Source organism: Anthonomus grandis, chromosome 5, assembly GCF_022605725.1.
Source record: "Anthonomus grandis grandis chromosome 5, icAntGran1.3, whole genome shotgun sequence".
NCBI classification, from domain to species: domain Eukaryota; kingdom Metazoa; phylum Arthropoda; class Insecta; order Coleoptera; family Curculionidae; genus Anthonomus; species Anthonomus grandis.
Window position 1 is genome coordinate 4,654,154 of NC_065550.1, and position 13,828 is coordinate 4,667,981.

Sequence of the window (13,828 nt, forward strand, 5' to 3'; positions counted from 1 at the left end):
TTTTTGATCTGATAAATAATGGAAAAAAGATATAGTTGCACGCAAGTGTATAAAGGACCCTCGCCGCTAGGAGGCGTGTTCAAATCTGAATATTGGCGCGACTGTTAAATCGATATAAATAATTACAATGCATTATTACCCTTTCAATAAATTTACAGTAATTACTATTAAATTAGAAATTGACAAAGGTAGAAAAATGGTTTTTATTTTTTTATAAGGAAGAAGGAACACGTCCCTGAATTTTCTCATGTCAAAATCATGTACACAATTTTATTTAAGATTGTTTCAGTTTTCTTATAGATTCGGAGAAAAGTCATATATTGGTCATCCTGTACCACCTCTAAGTTCTAAAATGGCTCAAGGCAAAGTCTGCTAAATTATGAAGAAATAATGACTTTTTCCACATTACATACTATTATACTTACATATTTTTGGGACTGGAATAGCTGTGGTCTGGGTTGAAGGTATAGCCACCTGGTTTGACTTGGCTAGAATATAATTAAGTTAATGATTATTTTACAAAAAAGTTTACCTAGATAAAACCAAACGCCCAGAAGTGGTTTTGAAAGAAAAAAAACATACTTAAAAGAAAATACAAGTATTTATTATACAATAACTGTTTTCGTACACAAATTACAGAAAAACTTACATATGAAATACATTATACATGAGTAATGGCACACAAAATTAACCCTGTTTTGCATAGGATATATCAATTTTGATTATTTATTGTCTTGAAACTTAGGATAAATAAATTTTAGTTGAATCCATCAATATTAATTAATCAATATTTAAGAAAATATAAATAATAGTTTCTGTTTCAAATTCGACCCTCAGTATAAGGACCTCGGGATCTATAAGAGATAGTTAAATTAGGGCAAAGTTCGATAGCAAATCAATGTGAGAAGCTAAATGAAAATAAAAGTCCAAAGAGTGACAAAATGGCACTGCTAAGTGCATAGCGATAGCTGAAGAGTCCATTCAAACGTACTAAGAAGTCATTCAAACATGAGTACATTAAAAGAATATTATCGCAAGTAGCGTTAATAGCTGTCGACTATATGCTATAGCATTTTTATTTTCCATTGAAAATAACGAAAAATTTGCAATGCTATAAAGCTGTTATTTTATATAATATGAGTACTTAAAAATATTAAATTACCTAATATATAAAAAAATATATTTATAGATATTATATTATACAGGGTGGTCATTTGAAAACGAAACAGAGCCTATTTTGGGTCCCTCAGACATTTGCGAAAAAATCCTCGGACCCGTCAATTTTTGATTTAAGGGGGAACCATTTTTTTGCTAGTTTCGCCTCCCTGAGGGCAAAGCCCTAGCGGGGGTGACAAGGACCCCAAAATTTTAAATGGAACGGGGGGTCGAGTAATACCTTATTTTGAAGGTATTTTTATGTGGATTATAACCTTAAAGTTTTAAATCGATACTATTTCCCTAGTCGATACAGGGGCTAATAAAAGTTACAAAAAAATGTTAAAAAGTATAATTTTAAATAAAGGGCCTAAAGATAAAATCAATCAAGTAAATGTTCAAAATGTTGGCCTTCGACTTCCATACAATAATACAGGTTTTGTTCAAACCTTTCCCGTACATTGTGCAAAATTTCTGGGGTGATTTGACGACATTCATCAATTATTCTTTGTCGCAAATGGTCTAGCGATGTTGGCTGACTAGCATAAATTTTAGTTTTTAAATGGCCCCATAAAAAAAAATTTAACGGGCTTAAGTCCGGGGAACGAGGAGACCATTCAATAGCTCCTCTTCTTCCAATCCATTGACCTGGAAACGTTTGGTCCAAATATTGACGAACCCTTGCAGCATAGTGGGGTGGCGCCCCGGCGCCAGTGCTGAAATACTAGACGATTTTCCAAGTACTCGTTGTTATTTTCTAGCATCTCCACTAATGCTGGATGAATTGTATTTTCTAATAACTCCAGGTACATCTCTCCTGTTAAAATGCCAGGTAAAAAAAAGGGGCCTACGATATGTTTACCAAAAATGCCAGCCCAAACATTTAATTTTTCAGGATGTTCTGTATGCACCTCACGAAATATTCTGGGATTTGAATCAGCCCAATAGCGACAGTTGTGACGATTCACAGTACCGTTTAGGAAAAAGGAGCATTCGTCAGAAAAACATACATTAAATAGAAAGTGTGGATCATTGGCGGCTTGTTCAGATATAATTTCACAAAATTGTACTCGCCTATCAAAATCGTCTTCGTTTAGTTCTTGTACGAGATGCATTTTGTACGGATGAAACTTTTTTTTTTTAAAATATCTTCTGAATGCTGCTTCTCTTAATACCAGACACGGTTGATAACTTCTTTGTGCTCAGTGTAGGATCTTGCACAATATGGCCTAAAATAGCTACTTCTGAAGCTTCATTCACCACTGGATTATCCATTTCGCCCTTTTTATTAGCCACAGACCCAGTTTCCCTAAATTTTTGAACCAATTTCAAAATGTACTTGCGATGGACCTGTCGATTAGGGTGTTGTAGTGTGTTAAAGAGCTGGGCAGTTCTATTAGCATTTTCATTGTTCGCAAAGAAAAGAGAAATTATTTCAACTCTTTCAGCAAGTGAAGAAACCATTATCACACTCAATGTTGTAACTAACTAACTTTAAAGAGCTATTTGTTTGACACACTATGATCTGACAGCAGTAAATGACAACCACTATTAAACTTCAAAATGTTGCTATAATAACAGTCTCAACAATAACCAAGAGTTCCCTTGCAGAATTGGCATAGATACCTACGGGTATTAAAAAAAAACAAGTACGGTTGACAATGTAGGAGAAAAAAAAATTTGTATTTATTTAACTGCTAAATTTACAAGCATTTTTTTCCATAAAAAATGTTGACATGTTTTTGTAACTTTTATTAGCCCCTGTATCGACTAGGCAAATAGTATCGATTTAAAACTTTAAGGTTATAATCCACATAAAAATACCTTCAAAATAAGGTATCACTCGACCCCCTGTTCCATTTAAAATTTTGGGGCCCTTGTCACCCCCGCTAGGGCTTTGCCCTCAGGGAGGCGAAACTAGCAAAAAAATGGTTCCCCCTTAAATCAAAAATTGACGGGTCCGAGAATTTTTCGCAAATGTTCTGAGGGACCCAAAATAGGCTCTGTTTCGTTTTCAAATGGCTACCCTGTATAGATATTATAATAAAGTAGATAAGTCTATTAAATAAAATATTTAACACCTTTTTAAGCTTAATCTAACTATGATATATTATCGGATAAGTCATTTTCAGCCTTAGAACATTGAAAGGCTAGACTTAGCAACTGCTGTGGAACTATGGACAGTTTGTTTGCTTGCAATATTTCTGAGGCAATGATGCCAAATACTTATGTCGAAATGGAAAAAAAAAACATTTTGTAATATCATAAACATTTTTCACTTATTCTGACAGGCGCGATACAATACTATTCCTTTTTAATAAAATATGAAGCATTTTTTTTCATAGAATAGGATAAGAGTCAACATTAAAAGTTAGATAGATAACGTATATTAGAGAAAAAGGTAACAACATCGCAACGCCGCTCGATTGCATTGTTGATTTCATCGACAGAAGTAATCTTCACCAGTGACGTCGTCAAAAAATTATCTACATGATAAATATTTATTATTATTTGAATATGCTTTAAATTATAAACAATGATACCGGAACTCTTGTTGGATATTGTTGAATGTTAGGAACTCTTTATACGTTTTTTTAACGTGCATCATTAGAGTAAAGTTGCGCTTTGAATAACATACAGTATCGGACAAAAATTAAGCGACGCTATAATATTCCTAAAAAACTTTGTGACTCTACCTCGTATAATTAGGAACAATTATGTAGTATCAGTACATACCTTTGTTAATCGTATTTAAACATTCTTTGCCTCTTGTGATGAATAGCAAGAGATTAGTAAATTGTTGTATGTTTTTATGCATTTTTTCATGGACAAAAATAAAGCGACTTGTTCGATATTGTTCATACCATTAGTAGATAAACATCGGTTTTGGTCGATATCAAATCTATATTTTGTTTAAAAATGCCTAGTGGTAAAAGTTTTTCTATTAATCTTAAAGAAAGAATTATTGCATCGTATAAGATGGGAGACGACAATACGTAATAAAACAAAAACTAAGGGTTTCAAAATCTGTTGTGTCGAGGACCATTCAGAACTATCGAATTAGGGGAAAAGTAGTTAACCGAAAACAGACGGGTAGACCGAGAAAAAATTCAAAGAAACTGGATAGAAAAATATTAAAAGGATCTCCCAGGCAAATCCTTTTCAGTCAGCAAAGCAAATTCTGGCTGAAGCTGGGGGCTCTAATGTTTCCTCTCGAACGATACAGTGCAGGCTAGTTGAAGCAGGCTTAAAAGCATGCAAACCTGCCAAAAAACCGCTTCTTAGTAAGAAGAATATTAAAGCACGTCTTCTGTTTGCAGATCAACATGCTCACTGGACACCAGAGCAATGAAAAAAAGTACTTTTTAGTGATGAGTCAAAGTTTAATTTGTATAAAAGTGATGTGTGAGTATAAAAGTGTTCAATATGTTCGTCGTATTGCAGGTAAAAGACTTGACCCAAAGTATGTCCAAGGTACTGTAAAACATGGAGGTGGCAACGTGTTAGTGTGGGGTTGTTTCTCTGGCTATGAAATGGGACCAATTTACCAAATTGAGGGCATTATGGATAGGTTTAAGTATAAATATATCCTTGGCTTGTGGACTAAATATTAAGGGCGCAATCTGATAATGTTTTCTTTATTTTTATTGTAAGTGTCGCTTAATTTTTGTCGTATAGAAATATTTAACTTTTCTTTTTCTTTTTATAATCTTATTTATACGGAAGAATTTTGGTATGTTATGTAATAAATATATGTTTATTAATGAGTGTATTTGTTTTATTGAGTTTTAATTCTTCTTGCGTTTTTGCTTTTTTAATAAAAGAAAAAACTGTATCGTCGCTCTATTTTAGTCGGATACTGTATATCTACTTCTATTTTTTTATTTTTAATCCAAAATCTACTATCAATAAGTTAATTTTACATAATCATCTCATCACACCGTCTATTTACTAACAATAACGGATTTTGGTTTAAAAAAATTCATATGGGTACTACATTATTTAAATAAGTTTATTAATAATTAATATTAAATTAATATAAATAAGTTTATTAATAATACTTCTTCACCTTTCGTCAACCATATCATCGAGGCTAGATATAGGTTCATACCGGAGGCAGATACAGAAGTTCTTTATGTTTGTCAGAAAGGCTTAAGGTTGGACCTTTTAGAGATCCTCGAAATTAATAAAGCTATAAAATCACCAGGTTTTATTTGTGTCAATGAACAGGCTAAGTTTGATAGCAATCTATTTTTTAAGTCCTTAAGTTCACACACAACCTTCCGACTTCCAATAAATAAATGGACATAGTTATGCATAACGCGACCAAGCGCCAAATTCGTTTTTTTGTTATTATTGTGTCTTCTGACGGCCAAATACCATGTTCATCTACGAAAAAAATCTCAAGCGTTAGAAATCTATAGTTAAGGATATATTTTAAATTAAACTAAGCGCCAAACGGTTGATAACACTAGTTGAATTTTGCATAAACCGACTAAATGATACGAAATTGCATAGGTCAATTAAACGCCATGATACTGGGCGCTTGGCTTAGTAATGCAAATAGCAGTTAAGTTCGGTCACGTGATCTGGCACCGAAAAATAGGTAATATATCACGTGATATTTGTCAAATTTTGATCATTTTTCTCGCATAGCATTTACCGAACTTAGCTAGGAAATATCAACAGACGTTTCTTGAGTGATTTAATTTAAATTTAAAAAAAATGCTGACTGCTATTTTAATAAGGGCCAAATTATGGACCGGCTGGTAAAGTGTCTGGAAAAGTTATCCTGGTGGTAACATTAAAAATTGAATTATGAACATCTCGTTTGTCTTACCAGCAGTATAATTCTTGCTTACCAGTAGAATAAATTAAGAACAGAAAAAAGCAGCGTATAAAAGGTTTACCAGGAAATTTATAACCTCAAATTTTTCAAAGAGTTCGAGCTTGCATAGTTTTGCAAGAAGTTTAAGTATAATATTCTAAATTTTGTTCTTAATCTGTATGAGTACTATATTCTGTCACTTACTATCATCATGATATCTTAAAGTCAGTCCCTAAACACTCAGTGTTATTAAATTATAAATTATTTCCTCATAGGTGGTAAGAGGTGTTATGGTTGCACTACCGCCACCAGTTTTAAATATTTCCTGTTTGTTTTTGGCTACTTTTTTTATACCCTTATACTTTGTCTGAAAATTATTCAGGGTTCGAACCGCCCCTGACACAGGGTTTTTTACATTAAATTATTTTGCTCTGTAATTTAGTAAGTCAATATGGGTTACTAAATTACAGAGCTAAATAATTTATTATTCTTTTTCAGAAAAGTTTACCGACCTTTTTTTTTATCAGGTTGTCCTCTAAAAAAATAATATAAAAAAATTTATTAAAATTGTACCAAATTCACTGCACAGTATACAGTTTCTCAAAAGCGACTTAACATAACAGAAAGAATATCGGATTTGGCACAAAACAAGTATGCAAGTATCTGTAACTATTATCACAAATTAAAAACCAAACACTTTCATTATTTTTGTTTATTTTATTTATTTTATCAGGACCGGAGATTCATAGCCCTAATCTTTCTTTTTTTCTTAAGATTTTGTTGTGCCGACCAGAACAATTACGTTGTTCTTAAATTGTAAACTTAACAACAGGTTAAAGTTTGTTTCATAATTCCTCCTACAGCTACAAGTAGGTTTACCGAGAGGATAGAATTTATCTTACTAATAACACAGAGGAACTTTACCAGCTGCTCCGTAATTTGGCCCTAAATCGCGCATATGAAATAAATTTAGAGGTAAGTAGATACCAAACTATCTAGTGCCACTATGAAATGTGGCAGTAATAGAACTTTTTAGATAATCGTTAGTTGGTACAAAGAAACTCTAGTTTTATTTGAAATTTTTAAGGTATGCTATAGCTATGCAGTTGTAATTTGCTTAGCTTATTATGTTAGTAAATAAAGTGGTTTAGTTTTACTGTAATTTTGTTGTTTCTTTTACTTTAAAATAAAAAGTGCTTTTACAGGATTTTCTAAAAGATCTGTAAGGGTTTTAAATAGTCACTTTTCATTTTAAGTCGGTGTTTCTAACAAAATTTTCAGCTGTTCATAAACTACCTTAATGAAAAATAGGGCTGTCAGTCGAAATATATAGTCTAAAAAGAAAATACATGGCATTGCATAAACGCGCTATGCGACAAGTTTGGCGTGTGATTCAATTTTGTAAAATAAAAAACCTAATAATAAGTAAAAAAGCATAACCAGACTAGGTGACATTTTTTATCATAACTTCTAAACTTTATTATTTTTTGCTGAAAGCTTACATAGTATAATTTGAAATAGTGTCTTGGATATAGCTTGCAAAAATTAGATCTGTATTAGATTTTATCGATTTTTAAGGGCATTCGAAACTTAATTGTGTTTTCCCACAATTGTCATTCTGGTTCTTGGTCGCGTTATACATAACTACGTCCAAATAATATCCTTCTTAAGAAATACTTATCATTCATACCTCCCCTCCCCCTTTCTTTTTAATTTTGGCCTTTTCCTAAATAACCTCTTCTCCTCGCGCTACTATAGTACTCTGTCGACGTTCAATAATAATTCGAGCTTATTCGCCTTTATCGTTAGAGATTTATCTTTCATGTTCAAACCTTAGTTGCATGTTGTTCAAACCTGCGTTTACTAGATGTCGGGCCATTTACTGTTTGTTGATTACATTATCATAATTATTGTTTTTCATGTAAACATCGCAGCTATGTAGTGTTAGGTAAGGTTTTTTAAAACTTTGACTTTTATTTGTAGCTTTGTTAATTTTTGTTGTACCTTTTAATTATGACTTACTGTTTGTTATTTTAATGTGTTACTCAAAAGAAAAAATAAATTTAGAGTCTGATGATGATAAGTGAACTCATCGAAATGCATAACTTTTGACAAAAGATTGGCATTTTCATTTGTGAAGAAAGGTCTTCCCACCCTTCCCAACCCGCTATATTATAGCATAGTTTACTGAATAAAATACAAGTTGCTTCACTCGGCGAAAAACCTTTTATATTTCGATCTCAAAGGCAGGCCGCCGAGCTCCTCGCCGACGGGGAACTAGCAAAACTTGTAAAGTGGAATGCTGGTAAAAAATAGCTATTATTTTACGAGTTTCGTCTAATTCGAACTGTAGGGGAAGAAGACGGAGCACGATTTTATAATAACTTTATTATCTGGCATAAAATTATTATTTAATGTACCTACTTGGGAAAAATATGTAAATTGATAATACTTTAAATTATTTGTTTTTATTTGTATGTTTTTATTTTATTGTTTAAATTATGTGCATTCGGTGAAATTCTTGTTTAATTTACTTAACCATAAGATTGACTGCCCATCCCTTTTGCAAAGGATTTGCTTTCATATACCACGCCCAGGATCCAGACAAGGTCCAGCTTTTAACTTGGACACAGCCAGGTCCAACATTCTGTACCAGAGTCCTATTCACTTTATGTGTCAAAACTTTAACACTATTGCTGATTTTTGTGACATTCACCATGACGATTTGGCACTTATCTTGAATCACCTGCGTATGGTCGGTGGGGGAGGCTAGGTTATTTAGTTTTTGGTTATTTAGTTTTTAGCTTGAATACATTTATTTACTCATTTTTTTTTGCTCTTTTGATTTAAATTAATTCTTGATTCTTATCCTAATTTAGTGTTGATTTTTTATTATTTATTTTCTCAAGTTCACTACTTTTTTTTTTTTATTATATAGCAATTCTTTTATAGTTTAGTTGCATGAATCTAATACAATTCATGCATTCGTACATTTATATATTTAATTGATTTTCCTGTAACTGGGTATATGTAACCTGTTGGAAATAAAGCTTATTATTATATCCACCAAACTAAATAAATTTTACATTATCAAAGTTTACGCAATTCAAGAACTTAATGGTTAAATTTTTTTTGTTAAAATAATTAGGTACTTAGGTATCTTATTAAAGGTTGTTTTTTGGTACGACTGGTTTCATTAGGATTTATTTTTAAATCAAAGTCAAAAGTTTGTGTGAAAAAATGCATATATTAGTGTTACTAAACGTAACAACTAAAGATAGACATAACTACTAAGTAATGACATGTTTGAATTTTAAATGATTGATTACTATACTTTTTGACGTTTTGTTATTTTGTCAGACTAATAATAGCATTACCAAAGACATTATAAGTAATAAACGTAATATTTCATTCATAACCATCCCAAAAATGTGGAATTTTATTGTTTTAAATATAGTAGTGAGAAAGAAAAGGATGGAGAAAGTGTTGTTAGTACCCCTTGGCAACAATGCATATTTTCAATTAATTTTTGTTTGGTTTGTTGCCAGTGGGGTAGAGCTTATGCACTAGTGCAAATAATATTATAATAATCGACAAATTTGTAATTTTCATTTTCCCTCCCTTACAAATCGGGTTAGGATTGTGTACTGTACAAATAATTTTCTATATCTATACGTGTTGTTTTCGTCGCTCTTGTGCAATTTTAAATAGAGGCGAAAAATGTCATTACATAATTAATTAACCTTAATATTTTTCATGTGACGACGCTGGTGGTAAAACTACAAAAGTATTTTGCTGTTTAAACGTAAAAAACAAACTTACCGATGAAACGTTAAATTTAGATTTTAATGCTCTACTCTCTTTACTACACAAGAATGCACCATGATCGTTTATTTTGGCATTAATTTTCTCCAAAAAAGTACGAAAACAACAAAAAAACTGATAAAACACGCCCTTAGACTCAATAATTTAAAGCGTTTATTTGTTTTAATTCCTTGGCAACATCACTCGGGATTCATTCATTCATAATTTTTGACAGAACTCAAAAAATAGTAAAACGTGCGTGAGACTGTAGCGCAACGTTGCCGAAGTGACTAAATTTTTTAATGCTCCAAGATATTTTTGTTTTGACTGCTGCTTTTATCAGTATTTTTGCTTTTAAATTAAGTCGATTTTTCTATGAATTTTATTAATTTTCGATTAGTTTTTTTTCATTATAAGCTCAGTTATGTTTCCGACTCAAATAACCTTTAAAAGGTATTACATTTTTTAATACTTAAAAAGCGGATAAATAGCTCTGGCAAAAGTGCAATATTGTAAAAGAAGGACAAAAGATGGAGAGGAAAATATATTTTGCCATTTTAAAATGTAAACAATGTAGTCTCTTAAGCTGGATTTATACAGACAAATAAAGTAAAATAATAATAAAATAAGAGTTAAATGTACAAAAGTTCCATAACGCATTTATATAGCAAAATAATATAAGAATAAAATAAGAAGTTGACCAAAATCCAACTTTCATATTTTATTTTATGTGAAAACGAAACTGCGCACGTTATTTTGGTCACAACACACCCTCTCAAGACAGAGAGGTTTTATAACCTGGCATGTAATTGGTTACCCTTATTTCTTATTTTATTATATATATATAAATATATATATTTTCATTTTTGGGACATCTAAAAAACATTAAACCACTTCCACGCTTTGTAAAACAACTGTCTATCGAACAATAAGTCGACATTTTAATATAATAGATTATAATAATTTGCCAGTCCACTGAGTCCACCCGGTACAACTAGTAATAAAACGCTGGCACATCAGAACGATTTAAACTCTACTCACTGGTAACCCAACAGATTCGATTGTAGGAGCGTCGCCCGGCAAATGAAGTGAGGAGCGGTGAATAGGTAATTCGGCGTGTGGAGCCCAGTGAAGCAACTTGTATTTTATTCAGTAAACTTTGATTATAGCTACTCCACTTCAAGAATGGACTTCTACTTACAAAAATTTTTTTATCAATTATATGAAATCCGTATATTTCTGCATTTTTTATAAATACAAAATGTGTGTTTCATAACAAATCGGCTTTATAACATTGACATGCATTTATGAAAATAAAGCATATTTGATTTTGATTTCAAGCTGCTAGTTGATTTTGCGCGCCACTCAACATTCTACAAAAATAATGCAGAGTAAGATCATGAATATTAGAGATTGTAATTTACAAACACATACAAAAAATATTCAATTTCTTTAAAGTTTAACGTTTACTAAAAAATAATAGATTTTTTGACACTCGAGTCCAGTTAAAATGAGTTAAAAGTTATTCTAGTGTATTTAGTTAAGCAAAGGCAAAATATGGCATAATAACTTGTTTCTAACTAATAACATTGTATACAAGGTGTCTTTGTTCAACTAGTCAAATATGCTAGAGTATATACAGAAACCATAGAGAAGTAGTTTGAGATGAAATACTGGTAGCGGAAAGCGTTTTTAATACAAAGGAAAAAATTCGCAGTTTTTTTGAAAAATGTCATTACTTTGTTGTAACGAAGTTACAAGATTTTGTCTTTATTTTATAGTAATAAGGGTAAGCCCAGGCAGTCTTTTATAAGACAACTTAGATAATTTTGCTCCGTTAACCTTTTAACCTCTAAATTTATAATTTACATAACAAAAAGATACATTTTAAGCTTTACCTGTGAATCATGAGGGGTTTATAATTGTAAACATATATAAAGAAACCAACTTAAAGAGGTTTCTAGCTTGATAGTATCCTGGAAAGGTTTGATTTCTTATAGGTTATGCCTAGTTCTCCGTTGACTATGTTGTAGTCTCTGGCCTTATTGTTTTCAGCCCTGGTTATTCTTAGGTAAATAAAGAACCACAAATGCCTAAAACTGAGAGGGTTTTCATCACTATGCTTCCAGTTTTCCGGTTATTTTCATGAAATTTTCCCTTCATGCTGCTGTATTGTTTACATGTTCTATTTTGCAAGTTTCAAGGTTTACCTACCTTGGGAAGCCCCGTTAAATGAAGGGGCATGCTCGGTGTGGCAAAATATAATATAAATCATGATTCAGTTTCCCGCGGTTTTCCTGAAAAGCCGGTTTTCTTGTACACATGTGGCCAGCTTTTGTCCCCCTGTTTTCACCTAGAAATACCCGGTTTTGAGAGCTGAAACTAAGTTGGTTTACCATATAAGGTCATAGCCTATAAATCCGTACCGTTCTCATGAGGAAAAACTCTATTTTCATTAAGTTTTCCTAATTGCATTTTTATTCAACGATTGGTTCCGAGGATGTTCGTGAGTCGTCGGCACCCAAATTCCTGCTATGGGTATAAAAAGGTTCCAGGTCCACCAATGATACACATTCGTCGCAGTAAGGTCGTACCATACCTTTCGAGCGAAGTACCAGTAATTTTTCCATATTTCAATACCGTTAAATTTTCAATATTTACGTTTAAATTTGTCTTGACGTTGACAGTGTGCATTGGGTTAGGTAAGAGCCACCTGTTGACAGTTGACCGGCCGCTTCCAAGCTCGTGTATTAAGATCTCTATCGAATCCGTTGCTATTGATATCGTTCCGTCCCGTTCCGTTTTATTTAATTTTAAAACTGTGGTTTGGACACTATCTTTCTTCGTGTTTTGTAGGGCAAGCCACAGTCGCGAATATTATTAACTGGTGCCTGGACACTATCTTTCTTCGTGTTTTGTAGGGCAGGTAGTAAACGGGTGATTGAACCAACGTTTCATTAATTCCGTTCGCGAAAAGTTACATTCTTGTTTGCAACCAGAGAAACACTCACTGCGGATTTATTTTGTATTTAATTGATAATTTTTATTGTTGACTATAGTTTTATTTTCTACTCTGTCCGCGGCCGTACCGTTCCGTTTAATTGTTTGATTGATGAAAACTACTGCTTGGACACTATCTTTCTTCGTGTTTTGTAGGGCAGGCAGTAGCCGCGTTTATTAATTATTACTTGGCTTCTCAAGATGGTGAGAGACGAGTAATAACCGAGTCCATGATGTCATAATTACTATTCGTATAGCAACAGAGCAGAGGTAAATGTTGACCGATTGATTGAGATTGCTTCGCTTGATTGGTGTTGAGTTTCCGACTTTGCTTAACGAATGTCATCCGTAACCGCTTGTACAAAACATCATAACCCCGTCCCTTAAAGCATACTATTTTGCGTCATTAATAGAGTGCTGAATTTTCCGGTACATTTTCCCAAATAACTGCCTGTGCTTAATCATAGAAATTGGTAATGGGGATTGTTAGATTTTAAGGACACTTTTGTTCATTTAGTTTTAAGCAACCAAACCTGTTACTTATTAGTATTTGTAATAATAAAGATTAAGAGCAATAAAATCTCATTATAACCGGACAGTCTACTTTCAATCTTTACATGGTTTCTCCACTGTCTAAAGGCTTACCCGAGAGGCTAGAGGGGACTCTAAGCTCCTTTAATTACTTAGAGTGGCGCCCGAGGCATTTTGTCAACTGTTTCTCCTATAACTGTAAAGAAATAGTGAGGGGGGTTGACGGATACCCTGCGACGTCAAAGGTTAGAGGGTGGACATACGGCAAGTACGTAAGTACCCCCCGCTACATTGTATTTTAGAAACGACGCACTTCCGACTATCTCAAACTTAAAACCTCTTGGATTTTTTAACCAATTGAACGGAGACACTCTGTATGATTCAGGTTTTTTCAAAATCTAAATCTAGTACAATCCGGACAAATAAAATTTAATTAATAATAGCAAATATTTTAACATTATCTTACTTGATAGGTGTAGAAATAATCTATAAAAATCGGTAAAATCATCA

General features: G+C 32.6%; 1 protein-coding gene across 6 annotated transcripts in view; it reads right to left on the reverse strand.

The window, feature by feature from the left end:
- Nucleotides 1-13,828, reverse strand: part of LOC126736366 (transcriptional regulator ATRX-like) — a 292,446-nt gene that overhangs the window by 78,803 nt on the left and 199,815 nt on the right. For all 6 annotated transcript variants that reach the window (XM_050440688.1, XM_050440690.1, XM_050440686.1 and 3 more), the window contains exon 31: nt 426-488. In XM_050440688.1, coding sequence (XP_050296645.1) covers nt 426-488 — 63 coding nt within the window. The remainder of the gene's footprint in view (nt 1-425; nt 489-13,828) is intronic.